Raw genomic sequence first — 25,827 nt, forward strand, 5'->3', positions numbered from 1 at the left:
TAAATTACTTCATTTCCTTCATTTTCTCTTTCCCCCAAACCAAATCAACCATATATACATTTCTTATAAAATATATAGAAATTAAAATCTAAATTGTTTATATATGATTTCTCCCTTTATAGTTTTACTTCAGAACATCAGAATGGAATGCAATCTAGCTAAGTGGGTTTAAACCAGATTTTTAAAATAATTATGAAATTAACTTTCTAGAATTGTTTTTTATTTCCATAGCTTTCAATCAAAGTTTCTCAAAGTAATATTAGATATAAATCAGATTTACCTATAATTTACTTTTAAACTATTATTTTGCTGAAAGGAGAAAGAAGATCTATGATTTGAATTGTGTAATTTAATTCTATAATGTGAGTTAAGTATTCCCCAATTTATGTTCTCAACAGTTACTGATTATTGGAAGTCTCAGTACAGACAGTACTAGGGTACTGCAGACTCGCCAGCACTGCTGTGTGCAGGTGCCACTCCTGCTACTGCCATGGCTGCCACTCTCACGGCCCATCTCCTGTTCAGCCAGTCGTGCTAGGGCTCATTGCCAACACCTGGGCTGTGGGGCAGGAGCTCCTCCATTTCTAAACCAGTAGCAAATGTTCCTGTTGTCTGAAGTAGTTGTTCCAGGTGGGAGAGATGAGCAGAGTTTCTGAGATGAGGATCAGATCTAGTAGAGTAAGGACAGGAAATCTAATATGACAGGTGGGGATTGGGGAGGTGGTCCGAGGAAGGCTCAGTGTAAAAAGGGCTTGGATCTATGCTTATAAATCTGGGAATAATTCTCAGTCCTTATCACTTCCTAATCACCTTCTTTTTTCTCTCTTTCTTTCTTTCTGTGTTTCTTTTTCTTTTCTTTTCTTTTCTTTTCTTTTCTTTTCTTTTCTTTTCTTTTCTTTGTACTTGAATTCAAGGAAATTCCCCAGGGCTTCTGATCAGGCACTTTTTTTCTTGGGTCAGTGCACTGAAAAATATGGCAGCAGCCTTCCCCTCATTGCTTGAGCATAGGATTTTTAACTGCTGATTGTCAAGAACATCCTGATGATGGTCTTAAAAGATTTTCTCCAAGGATTTGTGGCCCCTGACTTTTCCACTTAGATGCTGTTAAGAAAAGATAGGCAAAACTCTTCATAGTATGAACAATAGATCAGTGGGAAAGCAGCTCATACTCTTCTCTAGATCTGCCTGAAGTTAATGAATGAGACAGATTTGCCAGTTTGTGGGTAGAAACTATGAAGACAGGTGTGACTACAGGTGTTTCCTACCACTTCCTGGTTCGCCTTACCTGTTCTTATCAAAAAGATTCCCATTCCTCCAGGTTAACAACAAAGGTGGTTCAGGTACAGACTGGACGCAGCTCATTATAGTCTCAGTGGAGAGAGAACGAGGACAATCCTACTGTGACTACATGGAATAAGGGGAGGTTCTAGAGCCATCAAACCACCTGTCCAGAGCAGTTGCTTTTCCAGGAACCATTTATAAGCATGTGATATTCATTGGTTTGGGATTGCCTATACAGGAAAAAAATCACATTTTTTAAAAATGTTAAGGTTAAGATTTAAATGTGAAGTCCATTATGAGCTTACTTAGTGACATTCCAGGAGTTAGAGGTGGCTCTCTCAGCCAAGAATCAGATTCTTCTACTGCCTTAGGGAAGTTATCTAACTTCATTCTACTGATGAACTTTGGGGAGAACTGAAATGGAGATAAACAGTGAGACTTCTGTGTATTCTAGATCCCACAGATATCATTTATCTTAAGTGCAGAGTAAAATTATTCAAAAATGTGAATTCCCTTGGCACATATTTTTCTCCCCTCCCTTTGTGGGAATTAAGGACAGTTGTTAACTTTTGTGACTGTCTTTGATTATGACCCAGGGTTGAGTCCTGTACAACAATCCTGCCAGACTCGAATCCTAAAATTAGGATGTCAACCTGGTGCTTTAGGAAGTACTTAGAGGCCACAAATACATTATTTGTATTACAATATGATAAAAAGAATGTGTACTTTATGATACACTTAAAACAATTTGATTTAAATTATAATAACTGTGTGGTGCCAGATGGGTACTAGATTTACTAGAGTGATTGCTTTGTAAGTTATATAAATGCCTAATCTCTAGGCTGTATACCTATAACTAATATAATATTATACATCAACTGTAATTGAAAAATGCTTTAATTATTTAAAATTTTTTTTAAGTATACAACTTAATAAGGTGAATTGATTAGTGACCTTAAAAAATTATATTTGAATAAATACTTGAAACTACAAGGGACAAAAAGGGAACTACTGGGCTACTTGTTTATAAAGCACTCTGTTCTACAGGATTCAGGTCTTAATATCCTGCTTTTTTGTGTGTGTATGCTTACTTCCTGCTAGGATCTGAATATTGGGGAAAGGTTTTGGCCTGTGTTGCCTACTTCTGTGCTCAAAATTGCTTCCTCTGACATCAAAATAAGTGTGTACTAAAAACATCCTTCTGGTAGAAAAGTAAGGAAAAAAGAAAAACCATGCTATAAAGCTAGAGACTCTAATTAATCACTTTTAGGAAAAAGGATTTTAATTCTGATATTAACATAACAGCTTTTGGAATAATTCAGCCTGTGGCCATTTCTTGACTATAGAGGAGATGATCTTAGACTCCTACACTTGATTATTGAGATAACATTGGAAAGCATTTGTGTCAAACAGTTGTGGGAGTGTTTTTATATATTTATCAGCTTTTGAAAATGAACAGATAGATAAGCTATCACTAACTGATTTAGGTGCATTGTGGGCAGGCATCAAGACTGAAGGTGGATTGTCCCAGTCTCAGTCACCTGGACAGACAGGATTTCTCAGCTATGGCACCAGCTTTGGAACCCCTCAGCCCGGACAGGCACCGTACAGCTACCAGATGCAAGGTCTGTATACACACTGACGTTGCTCTTTTCATTAACCCTATAGTCCAGTGGGTATATAGTATGCTATATTTTGTGTGTAAGTGAAATATAATACATGCTATCTTATATATACATAAAGGAACTTTGAAAGAATATAGAAACCATTAGCAGTTATTAATTATGTTTATGGAGAGATTGTGTTCTGGGCAGAATGGAGCCGTGGTGGAAAGGAGACAATTTCTTATGTACATATACACACATATAACTTTTATGTAATATACATTATGTGTTACACATAGAAAATACGTTACCATTGTAAAAACTTTATATATATCCCCCCTCCCCCCCTACATTTTCTCCCCACACACTACCCCTCCTTCCTTCCTCTCATAAAATCCATGATTAGATTCCATTTTTTCATTTCCTATAATATGCTATTCAATCCATTGCTATCTACTTTTTGTCCACCCTGCCCTGAGATCACTCCTGTTTCCTTGCTGAAAGATCCCACAGACACTTTTTGGCTCTTTTCTTATTTATCTTGTTAGTAGCATTTGCTCCCACTGACTCAGACTCCCTCTTCAGCCTCAACTCTCATCACATCTACCCTCACACGCTGTAGCCAGTAGGTACTTTCTAAAACAGAATCTAAAGTAGTCGATGTTGGTGGAAAGTGAATTGGGGTTAGAGGCAAGATAACTTGATTCTACTTTTGCTCTTAAATACTCTCCAGGCCTACATTTGCACATTTATAGCATCAAACCATTCTTTGTGAAATCGAAGTGTTCTGCTCTGGCTTCTTGTGATACATGCTAAGAACTCAGGTCTTAGTGTGGCCAATCAACCTTTCAAAAAATGCTGTTTTCCTCATTTTCATTATCACAGCTCTAGAAATAGAGGATGTGATAGGTGTTGACTAAATAATCTACCAAGACCAGGAGCTCAAATTGACAGCCACTCAGTACATCTTCAAGGACCAGCCGCTGGGTTCTGATTTTGAAGCTGTAGACCAAACATAGTGTAAGCAGCTGTCTGCAGCCTCTTGTTTACCAGACCAAACTGAGACGAGTACAGAAAATTTCAAGTTAAGTGTTTAGATACTTTTATAGTGGATTGATAGTAAATCTTTGTTGGTTCAATCAAATATTAATTTTAAGAAACAGGACTTATACTCTTCTTTATTTTTTTCATTTCATTCTGTTAGTAATGCCCGACTATTGTATTTTGCTAAATTGTGAGTCCAAAAAGGATTAAGGGGAAAATTGGTCCTGCACCCCAGAGAGTTTGAGAAATGTTACACTTCAGAGTTATTTTTATCTTTCTGTCCTCATAGCAAAAACTTAGTCAGCAGAAAGAGTTCTAAGAGGGCTAACCAGCTACCAGGATGTAAGCATAGTGTTAGAATAGAGAAAAGAATGGCAATGGAGGAAGAAAAAAGAAAGTTAATTTAGAGGGGAAAAACCTCTTTATTTTGACAAAGAAATAAGGACATTTGTAGCATCAAAGATAGGACTGGTTTTCTACCCATGGATTTCAGTGCATATGGGCTTACTGGATATTGCATTAAAAGTTTTTGGGGGTTTTGTTCATCTCTTTGTTGAATGGCCTTTTTAGAGGGATTTTAGAGCTCATTTTCTGTGACGGAGTTAATATTTTAGATGGGTATTTCTATAGTGGCACTTTACTTAATTTTAGATTATTGGATATGTTTTCCACATATCAAGCTAGATAATATGCTATTAACTTGAAACTTAACTGGCTGATATGATGATGGATAATTATATGTTATAGGTTCCTTATGGCCAAATTTGAATACATAGTTAGATTCTGTTTAATATGTATTTCTTAAATATTAAACACTTGATGAAAAATGCTTCAGCATTATTAAATAATTTTGTGTGCCCTGTTGTGGGAGTCTATTGACATTTGAGAGTCTTTTCAATACATCTTTTTTTAAATATAAAAATTTCTATAATTTCTAAGATTATTTTTATAAAATTCTCGAAATTCTATTATTTTTAATTAATAACAGTGATTTTTTTGTTTGTTTATATCAATCTTTTCTTGTGCTAATACTAAAAGCTCATGAGTAAAACCTCAAGGACTGGGAAATGGCTTTCACCCTTGCTGCAAGATTTCTAGAAATTTCTATTTCTGTTTTACCTCTGTACATTTAGTGAAAGATTAGAACTTAAGTTTAACTGAAAAAGACAAAATGTTTTTGTTCCTAGACAACTGTAGAGTTCACCCCAGCAAAGGGAAATGCTTATTAGTTTCTGACATATCTTCCTGCTCCCAGGTCAGTCCGTGTTTCTGGAAGAAGTTTTCAAGTGGTGTGCAGAGGTGTTTTTTCACACACCATTCACAAACCTCATGCAAATAAGTTGGTGGAATGGGTGAGTGTGGATAGACAAAAGGTGCCTGGATACCCCTGAGTCACTGTGCTGATAGTATAGATATATTTTCAGTGCTGCTGTCCAATCGAAGGGCACTGACAGCAGGCATGGAGCAGAAGGGGTGAGTGTGTGTGTGTGTTTGTGTGTGTGTGGTGTGTGGGGATGTGAGCACTTGAGCCCATATATACATGTACTATGGGCAAGAATCACTTAGTAGAAACTGCTTTGGCCTTTGAATGATTGACAAGTTTCACAGAATATCTGCCCAGATTGTCATAAGCAAATTTTATTCTCCTTTTATGTAAAGAGGCATCTGACTTGAAATCAAGCTTTTAGTTATAATTTTTTAAAAAGGCAAGTTCCAGACCTATTGCTAAGCATCTCCATCCACTTACCCCACAGCCAATACAGCATAGACTTATAGTTCCATTCACCACAGAGGCTGAGTCGTATGAAGAAAATGAACTTTTATTTAGTCTGAGGTAGAGAAGTGCAAGAGATTTTCACATACACAAAATAACAATGAAAATTAAGTTGAGTCACTTAACTGTTTAGGCTTCAGCTTTGAAGAAAACCCAGCTCCCCATAATAACTTTATTCTGTTGACTCCAAATATTTGCAGGTAGAGACCTTTTCCACTCCTATTTTCATCTCCGCTATCTAGTAGCGTGTCTAAAGTTTACGAGTGTTTGTTAGAAGTGGAGAGGCCTGTGCCGCAATGACATATTAAGATTCATCAGGACTTTCATTCTCTTCATCCAGAGGAATGAATTTGGAAGTTAGCATAATACAAATCCTGATCAGTTTATTATCATGGAATATTCAAAGCAGTCTTCCCTTGTGCTCATACTAGTATGTGGAGTGGAGCTGATTGGAGCCATCCCAGAATCGAGGTGGTGGCTTAGAATTCCTTTCTGAGTGTTTTATTGCCCTGGAATAGCAGTGATGGTGCGGGACATTTGTGTCGTTCTGCACCAAGAAGGGGTCAGGGTTTGCCACAGTAGACAGGAGGGCCTATGGAGATGCCCATGTCCGAGACCCAGAGGGCTCTGGAAACTCCATGTTGTTTATTTTCCTTTAGGATTTATTGCTCTTGCTTAGAGAAAAAAACACAAATTCTAACTCCCTCTTTGTATACAATATTGCTTGTTCTGTTAAAGAGATTGGGGTTCAAACCAGGGAAGAGAGACAATAAATTAAGGGCAGAGGTTTGCAATGGGGCTTGGAAGGGTAGCCAACTCCACAGAAATCTACAGCACACTTACCTGGGGCTCATTTTGACGTGTGGGTGACCTAATAATAATAATCTAATAAGGGCCACTGCCCTCCCCTCCTTTCGGCTGCCTGTCTATAGCTTTTCAAGTAGAGGAAATGCGTCAGTTTATCGGTCATTTAGAACCTCAAAACTACTTAGCAAAATGCACTATTAAAGTTTTTCATTAACTCCAGAAATGGTATTTTTCAAAAAAGAAAATGTCAAAGTCCAAAATATAGGGTTTTAAGAAAATGTATAATAACCTTTTTTTCACAATCTGGTATGATGAAGCGTTTGAATTTTTCAGTTTCTGGTGTAAAATGGCGTGACAAATAGAGAAGAGCTATTATTGCAGCTCGCGGTCATATTCAAATTTCCTCCACAGTTGCCGTGCGCTCCACTCGTACCTATATTTTAGTTTGCCTTTCTTGCCCTCTAGTTTTTTATTTCCTAAGTTGATTTTTTTTTCCACTTAAGTTCTATTAGTATCATGTAATATTTCCAGAGACAAGTGTTGAAAATTGTATGGAAATCTTTTGCAGCCCAGTTACACCAATAATTAATCACTGATTAATAGCAATACTATTGTCTATATGAGTTGTTTTTATTTAAAATGTGTAGAAATTCATCAAAAAGATAAGCGTAAAGGCTTTGTAATTTTTACTACCCAAGTTTTAAATTCTCTTTAGAATCTAGAAGCTGTTACTGGGATAAAAAGGAAAATTTGGTCATTTAAAATCCTTCTTATAAGAAAGGGGGAAACTTTGGTTTTCAATAGCCCATCTGGTTCTTCAGAGGCTTTTCCCTGGGGAGCTACGTGAACTTCTGCCACATAGATCGCGCCCGATGATGGACACAGCCCATGGCGAAGAGGCCAGGGAAGGAAAGCAAATGGGCTTCTGTGAAAATACACGAGGGACAGATAGCATCCTGCTTGCCCAGTGAGTGCTAGAAAACGCTCTAAAACATGGGAAGTACAGACAGGCCCCAGCAGGTTCCAGCATTCTTAGGTTGGCTGGGATTCTGGTTTTTAATGTGAGTCCTTGTTCTCTGTGAAGTAGACCTTTGACCTACACGTTACCTTTTTATTTTCTTAAGTTTTTTGAAGTTATTGCTGGGCAACACTCTTCAGGTTAAACCACACACAAAACTTTGACTTAGCATTTTAAATCATGTTATAAATCAGCATAGACTGGGTTCTTAACTGTAAAAAAGTAGTAGGGATTTATTAATAAAAGTTTTAAGATGTGGGTTAATTTTTAAGCTACAGTTGCTTAACACTTATAGAACTGGGTGATTCACACAGGGTCTTCTAGCAAAACTGTTTCTTATTTGTTACGGTTGACGAGACCACCACCCTTTCTCTGTAGGAACCAGACAGTGACAAGAAAGCAGAATCTTTGTGATACGCTATCCCTGGGTGACTTTATATCACTTACTTTTTGAATTATTTACTAGCCTAAAAAGAGAGTAACAATGAAGAAATCTTTCAGAAATAGTTTGATTCTAAATTATTAACTAAGTTTCTCAGGTGTTCTTGTCTCTGCCCTTCATGTGTCTGTGATGTTCATATAACCAAAAATTAACACCAATTCTCATGCTATATAATTCACTTTCAGTGTTACTGAATATGAAAATCTAAAAGGAAGATTTGGCATAGTAAAATAGAAAACACTGACCTGGATGTGGAGATCATGGTCATTTCCTAACCAAGTGTCCTTGGACAAGGAAATCATCATTCTCTCTGCTTATTGTATTATTATAAATGTACTATAAAAACATAGGATGTTATTGCATTCTGAATTTGAAATCTTTCACATGTAAGCAACACTCTTTGTTTTTCACTAGCATACCCATGATAGGCTATTATCTGAGCTAACAGAGTCAGTAGTCAATACCTGTACCATAAGGTCAATGTTCTCTTAGGACGCCCATGTGGTGTATGAATGTGAACTCTTTGCATCATCTCTGCGGTCTAATGGTACTCATATCTCAGATCACTGAGATTTTATGAACTGTCCAAAATCTATGATGCTTAGTTTAAAATTTCATTTGATTTAAAACTCTGCTGAGATTCAGAAATATTTTAAATCCTTCCAGTAAATATTTCTATGTCCTAAATTTTATTTTCTTCATATAATTTAAATCTAAAGTAGGGATTAGAATCTAGTTTTTTGTGGCTTTTTCTTTTTTTTAAGACAAGCCTTTATACACCTTCTCTTTAAAAAAAAAAAAAAAAAAAAAAACAGCAAAGTATGTGTCCTCTAGATAAAAATCTGAAAAATAAGCTCAATTATTATTTGGTTGTTTTCCTTTCCCTACTCTCTTTTTCATTGACCAAATAAGGAAGTTGAGAGGATTTCTCTCTCCTGATGTCTGTTGGCCCTCAAGTCACCTTTTCAAACTTCTACTGTGACACACACACACACACACACACACACGAGTTATGGAAAGGCTTCCTCCTACACCCAATTCTTTATGCCAGCCATATTCTCACTGGACCCTTCCGTCACTTACCACAGTGGATTTAAATTCCCAAACACCAGGAGAGAAGACATAATCACGAAATGGAGAGACAGAGACCTGATAACATAATTTGAATTCCTAGATCCAGCCTTGCTATATGCAACTTTAGACTTTCCAAATTTATAAGCCAATAAATTCTTTTTTAAAACTAAAAAAGAAGAAATCCTCAAACACCAGTTCTCTCTCCCCCTTGGGCCTAGATGAAACCCTTCGAGGGCCTGAGTCAGACACAGTTTATCCTTCTCTGTGTGAGGCAGCGGGATAAATATAACACCGAAATTTAAGGAATTTGCAAACAGCATTAAAATAAGACTAATGAGTGCTTGTTTAGTATTGTTTCAATGAAGAAATAAATTACATGGTATCTGTTATAATCGAGCTGAAGTTCCCATAAGGTGAAATCAGTGCAGAGAGGAATAGTCGGGGAAATCTTATTGGAAAGATAGGACTTGAGCCAGGCCTTGAAAAAAGGGAACTTAGATGGAAACATTAAATTAGAGGAGCAAAAATGAGTAAGACGTGTTTCCAGGACAGCAGTCCCGCGCTAATGGACGGGCTGTGGACGGGGGCCTTAGGAAGAGCATGTTCAGCATATTCCTCTCCCTGTATCATCATCCCAACTCTCCACCCAAACTCCAGGCCCAGCAATGCAGACACACAGATCCTTGCATTTATAGTAGCTTCCCCACAACCTCCTCCAATCCTTAAAAAGAGAATGAGAATCATAACATTTCCTGTGTCCGTATATTTTCCTACTGGTATATTCAACATTCAGATTCTTGGGGTTTTCAGTTAAAGAATGCCACTTCTTATCCTGAACTGTTAATCTTTTTTTTAACAAATGATCAAGAGACTTCTGCCACCTACCTTTAGTCCCTCCTCCCCTACTTCCCCATAAACTTTTTACTGTCTGAGTCTTGGATAGTTTCTGCTCAACCCCTGCCAGGATGTGCTTCTTGTCCTTTTCTGTGCAGTTTTGTCTTCCTTTCCAACCTAGTCAGATGTTGTCATTTCATTCACTGAGCAGCTCCGTGTCAACGTTCGTGGCGCCGACCCGGACAATGCAAGGAGATGTTTCTCTGTATTGTCCTCGTGAGTTTGTGTGCTTAAACTTTCCTCAAGGGATGAACTCATTACACCCGCTTCTTTTGGTCTTTATAACACCCTCTCAAGTAATGCTTGTGCCTGAAAAGATTGCTGGTGGGTGCTGCAGATTGAACTAACTTTAAAAAGATTTTTCATAATATATATAATCTCCCCACTCAGAATATAAATGTTCCCTGCTTTAAAAAGAGGGCCATGGAATGAAAAATAATTCTGTCTCTTAGAGGTGTCCTAAGAGGAAAGATTTTTTTCTAGTATTTTGTTCCAGAAATTAGTATCTCCCCTCCCTGCCAAAAAAATTTTTTTAGAAAAGGAGTATGGCTATGATTTTTCACAGTGCTAAACTATTTAAATGAATAAGTCTTTTTTTCCTTTTAACTAATGGTTAAGAAGGTATTCCAACAGCCACCTGCTTGGACCATAACTTAATTCAGACACTACGTACCAAGAATAATACTGGGTATTATTGGAATTTTATTTGAACCCATCACAGCCAGGTTCCTTTATTGAGAAATAATGGGTTCTAAGTAGGATTTTTTCCTATTTTGGGGACGTTTCGTGATATAATATTACATAAAATATAAAACATTTTATCATAAAATATTTATGCTCGCTTTTGTTTATCTAGAGGTAACTTTTCACATAAAGTCATTTGTCTCTAGCAAGGAAAATACTTTTATATGATTTTGATAAGACTGTTCTGAATACTGAACCTAATTCTGTGACCTAAAATTGTACGTGAAGACTTGTAAATCTAACAGCAACTCTCAGTGGACTGATCCTAATGGAAAGAGGAGGTCTGCTTTTCCTGGTCGTGTCTTGCCCTCTCTCCCCTGTGTGTCAAGTTAGCGGTGGAGGTTGGGGGTGGCAGCCTTCTCCATGAATGTGCCTCTCCTGCTTACAGCTACGTCTGAATCTTTCTTGGGAGCATTGTCACTGCTGTTTTGCCTTTGCTTTGTGGTGCTCTGAGGGTCAGTGAAATTCATCTGGTCATATGGGCACCAAATTGGCATCCGCTCAGCTGTCAGAGTGGGACCCTCTACCCCATACCAACTTTAGCCCAGCTTCAGGAACCACCACCCCCCAAAACAAAAAACAAAAAAACAACAACAATCCAAAATAGTTTTTGAGAAGCTTCCATTCTTTAAATGCTTGATGCATGTGATGACTTTTTTCAGTGGAAAAAAAGCATATTCTGGTTATGTGTTTTTTAAGCAGTTGCTAAAATCACCTACTAAATTGGTACTAACACATAGTGGTGCTGAAAGTCAGGCACTATATATAGATGTTCGGTAAACCTGCAGGTTTTCAGGTCACACCCTCTCCCCTAACAAGACAGGATTCCTATGTCTGAGAAGAACCTCGGATATGTGCCTTTTAACAAGTACCTCCTAATGATTCTGTGGCAATTAGCCATGTATTTCGTATGTTGGTAAAAACAAAAAAGAAAAGAAAATGAAAAGCCCCTTCATTATTTTGAGAGGCATATACCGTGGAGATTAATAGTTTTGGCTCTGGAGCCATATGGTGTGGGATCAAATCCCGGGTCTGCCCTAGTTGTTCATAATCTTGGGTAGTTTGTTCACCTGTAAAATGGAATATAATAGTGCCTACCTCATGGGGTGGTTGTGACAGCTCAGTGAGCTGCAACGTAAAATCCTTTATTTGGGCCTAGCGCAGTTGCCACTCAGTAATTTTTAGGTACTATTATTTGTTCTTATCACTTCTATTTTGCTTCTAGAATGCTGTTGTTATTCTTAGAGAAAAGAACATCCCATGAAGCAATATAGAACAGGGAAGTCATGAGAGAGCATTGTATAGACTCTAAAATGAGGCAGAGCTACATCTGAATTTCACTTCCATCCCATTGAAGCTGTATTATCTTAACCTAATCCCCTGTTTCCTTATCTACAAAATGGGAATGTGAATACTTCCTATAGATTTGAGTTATGGAGTGTAGATAAAGCATGTAAATCATCATCGGCAGCCGTCCGTCTCGAGAGACGATGGTGTAGCTTCTTAAGAGTCTATCTGCACCGCCAAGAATGGCTGTGCAGTCCGACTCGGGAGTGACACGGTATCTGTCTCCTCCCGTGTTGAATCGACATCTTGCAATGATGCTGGAGTGTCCTCTCCAGTGAAGCTGAAGCTACAGAACCTGGGCAGGGTGATATGGAGGGTCTGCTGTTGCCCATGCAGCAGACCCCCCTCTCTTCGCAGCTGAAGGGTCCAAGGGAAAGACGGAGTCAATACAGCTTGGCTTCAGGTGCGCCGCAGGAGTTGCCGGTGTTGACTACAACGTCAAACCGCCTTAGGGACTCCGGCTCCGGATTTTCTGTCGGGGTTTACTCCCTTAGCCTTTCCCCTGAAGAGGTATGTCGCAAGGCAGCGGAGGTTTTTTGGAGTAAGAGTTTTCCTTCTCTGATGTGCCCTGACTGGAAGATCAAACCAGCGACACTTAGCTTGCAGGCCGACGCTCAATCCACTGAGCCAAACCAACCAGGTCCAAGCATGTAAAAGGGGAACATATAATAAAAACTTAATGGATGTTATCAATTTTTAGTTTTATTATATTTTATATTCTGGGCATGTTTGTATGGGTTGTCTACAAATATCCAATTGCTTCTATAACCTTCTAGGGTTTTTTTAGACTACTTGATAGGGAAAGGACTAATTAAATATTATCAATACTAATTTATATTAAACTGGTTAATTAATTACTAATTAGTACAAGTTAGCTTAACACAGTGTTGACCAGTCATGAGTAAGCTCATGTTTTCAAGCACAATAAACTGCTATACAGTTTATCATACCAAAAAAGTTATTAAAAGTTGTATAGAAGATATGTACAAAGTTTTGTTTCAATACATTATGTATAATAAAGTATATTGAAGTTTATTTAGATTGTTTCATTTTCATATTCAATTACAGATAATAGCCAGTGATATGGCATCACTTTTGTATAAAATTGCTGGTCAACAGTATATTAAAATACTGTTTAGTAAGTTGTATGTACATAAATATGTATAACAAATATATATCTCAGAGACAGATAAATTGATTGATTGATTGAGTTAATCCAGGTTTAGAAGGAGAGAAGATGGAAATCCAGGGGAGGTTTCTCTGAGGAAAAGAGCTTCTCTTCATGCTGAATCGAGAAGCTGATAAGGAATTAGCCAGGTTACATTGGGAGGGAGTAAGAGGGGTAGGAATCACCTTAAGAGAACCTTGTGTTGCTTTGGTAGTGCTGGAATGCGTATCTGGGTGGATTGGGGTTGGGATTACTAGGAGAAGACTGAAGAAGCGCAGGAGATAAATTGGAGCCAAACCTGGACCTAATGAAGGAGCCCTGTAAGGAGTTTGAATTTTATCCTGAGAGCAATAGGGAGCCACTGATGGTTCCGTTTTTTTTAGCAGGGGAGTGAGAAGATGAGGTATGCATATCAGAGAGGGTATTGCACTGCCTTTGTGGACCATGAACTGGAGGGCTCAGAAGACTGGCAGGAACCCAGGAAAGGAAGCTGTCACAGACACCCAGTGCTGGTGGCCTGGACTCAGTGTTAGCAGCTCTCTGTGCCTGAGTCCTGCATAAAGGCAGATCTGATTCTGGGGGTGAAAAATAAAGATTGCCTGAGCTTGATTCTCTAGTTTGTACACCTCTCCTTGAAGTTAGATCCTTTTGGAAGTTGCATTAAATCTCCTGGGCCCCTGAGTACCATTAAATGCCTGCTCAGCATACTAAATGGAATGGAATCCAGCCTGCAGTCAGCCAGTAAATGAATATAACTTATGTTGAATCCCAGCTAATGTGCAGTCTTAGAAGTAGCATTAAGTCTGCAAAGTCACTTGGGTACCATTTGGAGTACTGAGCTGTAATTTACTTGGTCATACCTCAGTGGCCTATATGTGCCAATATAGCTTCCATGGTCTTTTTTACTTTGTTCCAGGGAATAACTTATGAAATGAAAACATCCATTTTTAAAATATATTTTCTATATCTTATTCATTTTCCTGGTGGATAGGGATTATTGAATTCACTATTTATTATTCAAAAAGGTATAGTATAAATGAAAGTAGCAAGTTATAACCTAAAAATGTATCATTTAAAGGAAACTACAAGTCATAACTCAAAGTAATTTTTCCTATCAAATGTATATAACAGTTAAAATTATTAAAAAAGCATTGATAGTCACATTTTTATCCAAAAATGTTTTACAAGGAATTTTTTAAATGCTCATAAGTTTGCTTTATATATAGTACCAATACTAATTGTTCACTGATATGTTAATACTTAAAGAGTGAGTCATATGCCCATGAGGTCCAATGTTTATAAGAACAAAACAAAACTGATGTCATCCTGATAAATCCTGTGAGGTCCAAGACTATGTCTTAGTCATCTTTTTATCCCCATGTAATTATCATCATGAGCCCAGTGTTTAATATGATTAAGAAGTATAAGATTGCCACATAAAAATGAACATTAATATGGGAATCTTGTCTGTTGAGGTCCTATTGTTCATGGTGGAATAAGTATTAGTAGTGTGAAAGCTCTGTGCTTATCTGTGATGGGTGTTCTGGGAATTTTGAACAGTTGGTATTTCTGAAAGATACAAAGGAAAATACCTCAAATATGAGTCTGTGTGTTAACTACATTTAAATCAATCTTAGGAAATATGTTTCCTTCTTACTTAAAATAACAAGTCATTAGACTGGGTTTTCAAAGTTCAGGGATGCTTGATAAGTAAGTAGAAAAAGAATTTTAGATATGCAAAAAGATTAAGTCATGTTTATCTAGTTTGGGAAAGTGAAAAGAGAGAAAGGATACATAAATACAGTGGAGAATGTTAGAAATGTTTGCTGGGATAAACAATAACAGTTTCTAACGTTTGTTGACACTGTAGATTGTTCATGTGCTTTCCAAAATGTTACCTCATTTGATCTATTTCAGAAACCCTACGACGTAGAGTTTTTGCCAATAGGGAAATTATATCTTAGAGTGATTAGGATATTTGTCCAAAGTCCAAACAACTCAGAAGTGATCAACTGGAAACTATGTGTTCTGACTCTTAAGCCATCACTTAAATGTTCAGTAGCAAGTAAATAATTGGCATATATTAACTAACACATCATACCTGGAGGCATCTGTAAATAACCTATACCATCATTTCCCATAAAAATTTTATTTCTTTAAATGGTTTTTCTATTAACAGAAGCAAAACAGGTTCTGAGTAGAAAATTTAAGAATGTACATTGGCCTTATGAATATTATACGATCAATGATTGACTGAACCTCTCCATAGATAACATTTCTGAGATTTTTGTGGTTTTTAAAAATGTCTTATGCTTTTAGACAAGGACAATAGTGTGGCAGTTACCAGAGAGAAAGAGGTTGAGGGGGTAGTAAAGGGTAGAGGGGGTCAAATATATGGTGATGAAAGAAGACTTAACTTTGGGTGGTGGGCACACAATCCAGTATACTAATAACGTATCAGAACTGTACACTTAAAACATATATGATTGTATTAACCAATGCCACCCTCATAAATTTAATTTAAAAAATAAGGATGGAAAGAAAAGAAGAAATGTGTTATGCTTTTAAAAATACTTCCAATGAGATCACCAAAATATCTTATTATTTTAGTGTTTACTTTAGCAAAATAGTATGACAGATCTTCCTAACATCATTGAATGTCACTATAATATCATTTAAACAGCTTTATACAATACTATTCTATTTTTTATTAACACCTATGAAAAACTTGGGGATGCTTTCTTGTATTGTGTTCTGTTATTAGGAACAACACAAAAGAACATTTTTGCTAACTGTATAAATCTATATTTGTTTCTTAGAGCAAATGTCTGGCTATAAAATTGCTCAGTTAAATGGTATACAAAATTTCTTAATAATGGACCAAATAGCTCAACAGAAAGGTTGTGCCTATTTAAATTCCCAATTTGCAGTGTATGAATGGGCTCTTTTATGTACTTGCCAATCCCTTATCTTGTCTTTTCAAAAATCTTTGCCAATATGTTCATCAAGATTAGTATATTGTTGCTTTGCATAGTTTAACAAGAAGATAGTAAATGAAGTGAGGGACAGAACTAAGATTTGCTCTTAGATGTGTATCCTTCACAGTGCCTACTGTTCATTGTTGAACACGTGTAGACATTCCACAAATAAAATGTTACCTGGACAGCACATTTAATAATAAGAATTGATCATGTTCCTTCTGATCTTTGTTTTATCAAATACATCAAGTGCTACCATTCATTCTTCTGTGAAATAAAATAATCACCTTTTCAGTGGGTCATTATGATGACAATCACAAGCACTTTAAATTCTTGAAAGTAACAACATAGTTTTTGAGCCTATAAGAACTTTAAAGTTCATCTCATCTTGACCCATTTTACTAAGCATACTTAAAGATGTGAAAAATCCTGTTGTATTTTACTAATTGAAATGGAAAGCTCAGTGTCTAAATTTTTGCATAAACGTATAGTTTCATCCATAGTTTATATGTGTTATTCATGTCATCACAAATTTATACCTCTTTATTTTTTTAATTCTTTGTAATATAGTAAAGGTAAAATTGTCAACCATTTTAATAAAATGAAATTTTAGCCATGGCAATGGATCCTGATTTTGAAGAAAAACCACATATATTTGCAATAAACTCCAGCTCTGCTTTATCTACATAATAATTTCCTGTAGGCATTATTCCGCGCAGCTTAGACAACCATATTTATTTTCATTTTGTTTTAGGTAGCAGTTTTACAACATCATCAGGATTATATACAGGAAATAATTCACTCACAAATTCCTCTGGATTTAACAGTTCACAGCAGGTAATTTAAAAAGCCAACTTAATTTCTGAAATTTTAAAACTGCAACATGATTTTCTTATGTGAAAAGGAATCTGTGTGTAGTGAGAGAGCTTTCCTAAGCCTTTTGATAGTTGGGGTTTTTTTGTTTGTTTGTTTGTTTGTTTAATCTCCTTAGTAGTCTTACATGGTGAGTTATTTGGTTTCAGGTTGGTTTAATTTTACCTAGTAATGCATCATGACATAGAAGAAATATGAAGAGTGTGCCTGATCTTACATAAAATTTGTTTGCAAGTCTGAGCACTTGGAAGTGTGCTTGTGTGTTTCTATGTAAATTCAGAAACAAATCTGTTTGCAGCTCTACTTTGAAATGTAAGAAATAAGCAGCTGTATTCTGACAGATGATTCTTGTGTGATTTGATTTGGTAGGACTATCCATCTTATCCCAGTTTCGGCCAGGGCCAGTACACACAGTATTATAACAGCTCACCGTACCCAGCACATTATATGACAAGCAGCAACACCAGCCCAACCACGCCTTCAACAAATGCCACCTACCAGCTTCAAGAACCACCGTCTGGCATCACCAGCCAAGCAGTTACAGATCCTGCAGCAGGTAATTATGCGCATTTATTGGTTCTTTAGGCTGTATTTCTGGTGGTTTAAATGAATTTTCCTGCAGTCGTCTATTCATGCAGTAGTCACAGAGTTTCGGCAAATTTTGGCAAACCTACATATAAATCCAGCAGCATGATTGTGGCAGTTACTTTATGTTTATTTGTTTAAATATTTTAGTATGAAGTATGTAAACTTTAAAGACACATGAAATAGAAATTTTAATTATAAATATACATTTTCAAGTATATATCGCTTTTTAGATGCATACTTATAAATAGTTAGCTATAATTACTTAACTATAATTATAAATAATTTGCTGACATTAAATATAAAAATAAGTAACATCACCTTGAATTTAAGGTTCACTATCATTAAATATTTAGTGTTTTTCAAAAAATCAAACAGCATTAAAGGGCTGGTGATGGAAAACCATGATTCCCCTGGCGAGTCCTTTTCTGCTCGTGCCTGCTTGCGAACATTATAACAGCATGTCTAAGTGCGGACATTTTCCGTACTTCTGCATGCCCCTTGATGGGTCCTCTCCATCCCTGGAAGTTTTCCTATTATGGTTTTGATACTTCTCCATCCTTGTCTTAACATTTTTTTTAAATGTAATCTCTCCTTTCATGGATTATGAGGTGAGCTATTATCTTCTAAGAGTCAAGAGTTTTCTTTCTTTGCCTTTTTATTTCTAGAGCCAGGTCAGGTTAAAATGTTCTTATACCGGAAGACTCACTTCTATGATATTTTGATCAGAGTATTAATTCTAAGTGGTTATCCTAATCCTGAAAAAGTTTTAGATAACAGATGCTAATTTAAGTTTGACTGTAAATTTATTCTGTATATATTAGCAGGTGACCCCCAAAAAATCATCCGAAGTTTTGTGTTCTATCTTTTCTCTCGAATACATGCTAACAGTTTTATTCCAGAATAGGAAGTTACATAATTCCTGAACTTCTGTTCCAACTAACTGCAAATACTTCTTCTGCACATCGCAACTCAAAAACCTTTTATATTTGATCATCCTGTCCCCTTTACCTTTATGTTTTTAATCTAGCTTGATAGAATATTCTTCACTCACTTCACATGTGTAAATACAGTATTCCTAGAACCTAGTGTACATGTCTCTTCTGTCTTTTAATTAGATTTCACATTTATATAATCTCACTCAAGATAAATTTTGTTATAGAAGGTATTGAATTTATTGCAGAAATTGTTGTAGAATTTTCTCTCCTACTTCCATAAATTTCATGAGGAAAGATAGTGGCTTGCCCCAACTATAGGGAGATATGTGTTTTCACATGAATACTCTGGGTCATACAAGATCATAAGGACAAAAAGGGGTCTTGAAACCTTGAAATGAAGATAGCTATGTGAATGAGAACTAGAAAAACTCTTTTAGGATCTGTGAAATAAAAGAAAGAGAAAAGGAGACAGCAGAATAATTTTACTCAATTCAATGGCATTTTGATTGTGAAGATTACAGTATAAAACAAGCTGGTGGAAACTTATGTTTTTTTCAATTAAGGTTGATTAGAGCTTTTTAGAAAAAACAATTTAGTCATAAAAGCTTGCCTCTGAAATTTGACATTGTTTTAAGTGAGTTTTATTTATAAAAGGGATGCCATGTAAAAGAGTGGGTAGGAATGACTCAGCAGAGAGCCATGCCACTTGGGAAACAATGCAAAATTATAATTTTCTAAAGGTATACATGATTTTAAGTTTGAATGATTTATTTTAGGTGTTACTTGAATAAATGCTTAATGTTGTGGGTACTTATTTCAATTTCAGCATCTCTATGGCTACAAAATAGGAATGAATGAACTGGGGAGAAAATATTTTTCAAAATTCTTGTACTTACCCTTTCCCACTAAGTGAGTGTGTATGGATAAACCTTTCTTGTGTTGCATAGTTAGAAATGGGAAGTTCAGTGAGTTTCCACATTGAAAAAGAAACGTGGATTACTTTTAAAAATACAAGGAATATTTAGTCTGGGTTTTTGTTTTTTGTTTTTGTTTTTGTTTGTTTTTTTACATTTGTAGTAATACTGTGGATTCCACCTCAGTTTTTTGGCACTAACTTTTTTTCTTACTAATCATATATAAAGTTGTAGACTTGTCCTTCTTGATTAAAAGGAAATTTTGTTGGTAAAGTACATACATATATTAAAGTAAAGAGTTGAAAGGAATTTTTTAATACACATAACAATGTTTTGTTTTAAGATAAAAATTAAAAATAATTGAAATAATGTCTATTTTTGTTCAAATAATTTAAATAATTTCCAGTGTTTTTTTTTAATAGGTTTAGTGGCTGTAAAGTTTATATTTTCCAATACTGAAAAGTTAGACTGTAGTCATTAACTATCTGATCTTATGTATGACTAGGATGCTGCCTTTCAATTTCATGGAACTATGCAGTCCAGATGAATGCATACTTATGGTATCTGTTATTGTTCTTAGAATTGTTATGTCAGAATGAACATATAAAGATAATCTTGTAAGATTTCTTCAGGGCAAAAATGTAAGGATTCATTTCCTTTTTTATCGTGTATTTTAAAGTTATTTGAAGAATAGGTATCTTTTAAGTCCATGACATTATGCAGTGTTACTTATAAACATGTACTTTCTCATGCATTTTAAGCTCAAAAATTATTTTAATGTGTTTAGAACTAAATATTGAAAATTATATTCTCCTTTGGAAAGGCATGTGTAATACATTAAAAATAACTTAAATATGAAAGTTTAATTTCAAATATTTAATTTATTTTTAAAACTAAAAACAGTGCATTATTTTTGTTTACTTTTTACTGAGATGTAATTAGCATATAACATTATATTCATTTTGGGTGTGCAGTATAATGATTTGACAGTTGCATAGATTGTAAAATGACCACCATGATCAGTCTAGTTAACATCCAGGATTGCAGATAGTTACAGATACTTTTTTCTTATAATGAGAACTTTTAAGATCTAGTCTTTTAGCAACTTTATAATCCTTTGCATTTATTTTTTAAAATAAGTTTGTTAGCTCTGTTTTGACTATCTTAATAAAATAAAGTTTACATTCTCTGGAGATATATAGGACTCCATATACAGTGAGGTTAATCTGGTCATTCAGCAACATTTTATTTATTAGATTCAAAAAAATCATGTTTACTCTTCAACTAGAAATGCCGATCTACACCGCCTCCCTCCCAAACTGAAGGACATTTTGGTTGTTTCCAACTTTGGCAATTATGAATAAAACCATTATAAACATTTGTATGCAGGTTTTTGTATGGACACAATTTTTACTTCATTTTTGTCAATACCCAGGTGTGTGATCATTGGATTGTATGGTAATAGTAGGTTTAGTTTTATTAAAAAATGTCTAATTGCCTTTGAAAGTGGTCCTACCATTTTGTGCTCCCACTGGCAAAAGAACGAGAGCTCCTGTTGCTCCATATCCTTGCCAGCATTTGCTGTTGTCACTATTTTAGATTTTGGCCATGAAGTTATGATGTTAGCTGTAGGTTCTTTGTAGATATTTTTTTACTCAACTTGAAGTTCCCCTCTAGTCCTAGTTTGCTGAGAGTTTGTATCAAGAATCCCTTTTCTGCATCTGTTGATATGATCATATGATTTTTCTTCTTTAGCCTGTTGATGTAATGGATTACATTAATTGATCTTCAAATGTTGAACCAGTTTTACATACCTGGAATAAATCTCACTTGGTCATGGTGTATAATTCTTCTTATACGTTTTTGGATTTAGTTTTGCTAATTTTGTATTAAGGACATTTGCATCTACATTCATGAGATATATTGGTCTGTAGTTTTCATTTCTGGTAATGTGTTTTTCTGGTTTGGGTTTTAGGGTAATACTGACCACATAGACTAAGTTAAGAAATGTTTCCTCTGCATCTGTTTTCTGGAATGTATTTTAGAAAAATAGTATTATTTATTCCTTAATATTTGGTAGAAATCACCAGTGAACCCATCTAGGCCTAGTCCTTTATGTTTTAGAAGGTTAATTATTGATTCAACTTCTTTAATAGATTAGGCCAATTCAGATGATATATTTCTCCTATTTGAGTCTTAGTAGATTGTCTTTCAAGGATTGGTTCATATTATCTAGGTTATAAAATGTATGGACATAGAGTTGTTCATAATATTCCTTTATTAGCATTTTAATATCTGTGAGATTGCTAGTGATGTCCCTTTTTTCAATTTTAATAGTAATATTTTGGTCCTCTTTTTGCATTGGTTAGCCTAGGTACAGGTTTATCAATTTTAATGATTTGAAAATGAGCCGACTTTTGGTTTTGTTGATTTTTATCTATTGTTGTTTTCCTCTCAATTTTATTGAATTTTCTGCTTTTTATTATTTCTTCTGATTACTTTTCCTTTAATTTGTTCTTCCTTTTCTAGTTTTTTAAGGCTTAAAGCTTAGAGTATTGATTTACAATTTTTTTTCTAATATGTGCATTCTGTGCTATCAGGTTTCCTCCAAGTGCTGCTTTGTTGCATCCCACAAAATTTGATAGGCAATTTATTTTATTTTTATTTATTTTAAAATATTTTTATTTTTATTATCTTTTGAACTTTCCCTTTTAAAGAGGTATATACTTATAAGCATTTTATGGGGGAAAAATCATAGAAATTTGGTATTGTATGGTATGTATCATTTGTGCCAGTAGCCCAGTTATTCATATCCTCCCAATTAAATGGCTTTCTATTGTGAGAAAAGGGTATTCCACATTGCATTCAAGTTTCACTACCTAAAAAAGAAAATTTCGGTCAGAGTCAACTCTTTTTCTTTTTTTTTTTTTTTCTGATTTAAATCTAAGACTATAAGACAATATCAAAATTAAATCCATGATTAATTTTTAAATAATGGATTCCATTTTAAATTGTTTTCAAATTTTCAAAACAAAAATTTATTTTAAATTTCTTTTTAAAAGTAAATTTACTGGGGTGACACTGGTTAATAAAATTATATAGGTTTCAAGTGTACAATTCTACAGTACATCATCTGTGTATTGCGTTGTGTGTTTACAACTCTTCCTTACAAAGTCAATGGTTTTCTTCTATGTTTAAAAACACAGGAACCTTCAAAAAAGAACAAAACATTTTAGGGCATTTTTTTGTTGTGCTAATAACTAAACACATATTATTATCTCTTGGCCACTGACAAATAAAGAATATGTTATTTCCTTGTATTCAACCCTAAAATCTTAAGGCATATTATTACCAATATAACTGAATAAATATTTTTCAAAAAAGTGATAAAAATAATTTTACCACTTGAAAGTAATTTTCATGAAAGAATTTTAAAATTATTTTGTAAAAGCCATTAAAAATTTTGTATTATTTGACTCATATATGTATAATTAAAATATGAACACTCATTTGTAATTCAACTATACTTGCTGTATTTAAATAATTTGGTTTGAAAACATTTCTTGTCCAAAATTTCTTAGAACATCTCATAATAATTAGAAAAACTATCATAGTAATAATACATAGTAAAAATACAATTGTTGTGTTTAGAAGTTTACATTACATTACATTGCATGAGGTGGGTACTATCTGTCCCCATTTTACAGATGAAGAAAACTTGGCACATAGCTCTTAAATGCTCAAGTATTATTAAGTCAGTCAGTAATTTTGAGGCCAAATTTTTATGAAAAAACTATTAACCTATAAAGTTGTATTTTTTAAACAGTACAAAGCAGAGAGAAAAAAAAGAGTAAATGACAAATTTTTCAGGTTAATGTGAAATAAAAGCTAGTTTTATCTATTAGTAATTAGTTTTTGTACAGATACCATAAAATGGTTGATTTTTCATCCAATCTGTTCATTTGAATTCCTAACAAAAAAACTCGCGGTTGAAATCTACCTTTTCATGCTCTGACTGCATGCGGACAATTTACTGGTTAAGGTGATGTACGGGAATCTTGCTAATATTGAATTTCAAGTGACAGAGGAAAAGTCAGTGTAAGAGGGAATTCAATATGCATGGGAAACCATTTGTTCCCTGTGCTTCTTTGATCCTTGCCAAGGCCCCCGAAAGTAGAGCAAGGCGCCTGAAAACAGGGCAACATTCTTGTGCAAAGTTGCCGGAGAATGCTGAGCTCTCACAGGAATTCAGTGTGACAGGAGGGAAAGCTAAACTGCCCGCGTCTTTCCTGTAAATGCAAGGAATTTGGGCCCATCTATACTACCTAACATGCCTGTGCCTTCTCTGGAGAAAATGAGCTTGAGGTTTGATTAGCAGGCACCTTGAGTCCTGTATTTTGCTGAGTAAGCAGTTTTGAACCTCTTTCGGCCATACTTGCTCATTTTCACAGATGCCTGGTGGACTTTGGAGAAGTTTGCCATTTGTTCAGCTCAAAAATAAACTGTTTTCAGTGAAGCAATTTTTGCTCACATTTTGGAAGCATTTGTCAGCAAAACAAATATTTGTATCTAAAATAGCCAAGCTGTTGAGATGTGAGAAAACAAAACAGATGTTTGTTTGGGGTTGGTCAGTTGGTTTGTCTTGATTGCATGTGTTTTCTTTCTTTTTTCCCTCCCCAGAGGATATGCAGTGTTAACTTTAACGAGATTATAAAATTCTTGGAAACTGAGTGCACTCTTTGTTTTATATTGTCAGAAATGTAATAAAAATGAGTTTTCTTACCTTTGAATTTTGGACTGTATTTCCAAGAAGTGAAAAATTCAAGGTCTTAGCATTTACCCATTTTGTGCCTCATTACAGCATTGAGTAATTTTTTCAGTTAGTTAACCAGAAGTCAGGGTGACTTATAGCATCAAATTAATACACTTGAATTCTAATAAGTAATTTTTTCTTAAAGTTATATATAACATATGACATATGTAATCAAAATAAGGAGGCACATATTATTGCACTAAATAAATTACCCTCCTAAACATTTATTATTTTATCTTTTTTTATAGCTAATTGATTTATTGTTCCTGTAAAGCATTAAGCATCTTATGGCACCAACACAAATCAATGTAATAAATTCCCGTGTTTAAGTTGAAGGACATGACGTTGACTGATCCTGTTTTTTAGGTCAAGATAGTTAGGAAGAGAACAAAGTTATCTGTATTTGCCATCCCTCTATCTCATTTAATGGGGATTAAATGGTTTAGTAGGTGAGTTTAGGATTAACTTTTAAATAAAGGTAGGATTGATGAACTAATGGCTACCAATTTTATTCCCTGCTTTATCCTATTTAGTAATTATCTGTCATAGACCTGCTTTAGAAACAATTTTCCACAACATCTCTTTACCATTTCCCTCCCCTTACCCACCAAGGAATTAATTCTCTACCTTGCCAACATTTTTTCTACTCCTAGCTCACAGCTAATGAGTTGATACTTGATGACTAAGTGTAGGGATAATGATATTCTTGTATCAAGGAAAAGGGCAGCCATCCATTTTGAAGTGAAAGTAGGCTTCTTAATCCAGTATGATCCCCTTCTAACACCTTTGAAAATATTTATATGATCGATCGATCGATCGGCAGCCGTCCGTCTCGAGAGACGATGGTGTAGCTTCTTAAGAGTCTATCTGCACCGCCGAGAATGGCTGTGCAGTCCGACTCGGGAGTGACATGGTATCTTTCTCCTCCCGTGTTGAATCGACATCTTGCGATGACGCTGGAGTGTCCTCTCCAGTGAAGCTGAAGCTACAGAACCTGGGCAGGGTGATATGGAGGGTCTGCTGTTGCCCATGCAGCACACCCCCCCTCTCTTCGCAGCTGAAGGGTCCAAGGGAAAGACGGAGTCTATACAGCTTGGCTTCAGGTGCGCCGCAGGAGTTGCCGGTGTTGACTACAACGTCAAACCGCCTTAGGGACTCCGGCTCCGGATTTTCTGTCGGGGTTTACTCCCTTAGCCTTTCCCCTGAAGAGGTATGCCGCAAGGCAGTGGAGGTTTTTTGGAGTCAGAGTTTTCCTTCTCTGATGTGCCCTGACTGGAAGATCGAACCAGCGACACTTAGCTCGCAGGCCGACGCTCAATCCACTGAGCCAAACCAGCCAGGGTAAAAAATATTTATATGACCCCTTTAGAAACTTCACCCGTTTCATAAAATTAAAATTACATTTTCTTCAGTACTATTTAAGACAAAGTTTACTGTTTTTCGCTTTTAGGTAACTGCTAATATTTTATTGCAATGTTGTGATATTTTACATTGTACACAGAGTGGCACAAAAGTAGGTTTACAGTTGT

The 25,827-nt window shown here is 35.4% G+C and overlaps 1 protein-coding gene across 8 annotated transcripts in view; it reads left to right on the forward strand.

Annotated features, from left to right (window-relative positions):
* EYA1 (EYA transcriptional coactivator and phosphatase 1) overlaps nt 1–25,827 on the forward strand; it is a 161,501-nt gene that overhangs the window by 45,234 nt on the left and 90,440 nt on the right. For 6 of the 8 annotated variants that reach the window (XM_090283583.1, XM_090283581.1, XM_090283579.1 and 3 more), the window contains 3 exons: nt 2,769–2,906; nt 16,930–17,012; nt 17,418–17,604. In XM_090283583.1, the coding sequence (XP_090139709.1) occupies nt 2,769–2,906; nt 16,930–17,012; nt 17,418–17,604 (408 nt within the window). The remainder of the gene's footprint in view (nt 1–2,768; nt 2,907–16,929; nt 17,013–17,417; nt 17,605–25,827) is intronic. The other 2 variants (XM_090283584.1, XM_090283585.1) reach the window with 1 other exon arrangement.

Source organism: Furipterus horrens, unplaced genomic scaffold (assembly GCF_987537825.1).
Source record: "Furipterus horrens unplaced genomic scaffold, mFurHor1.1.pri manual_scaffold_7, whole genome shotgun sequence".
Classification (NCBI taxonomy): domain Eukaryota; kingdom Metazoa; phylum Chordata; class Mammalia; order Chiroptera; family Furipteridae; genus Furipterus; species Furipterus horrens.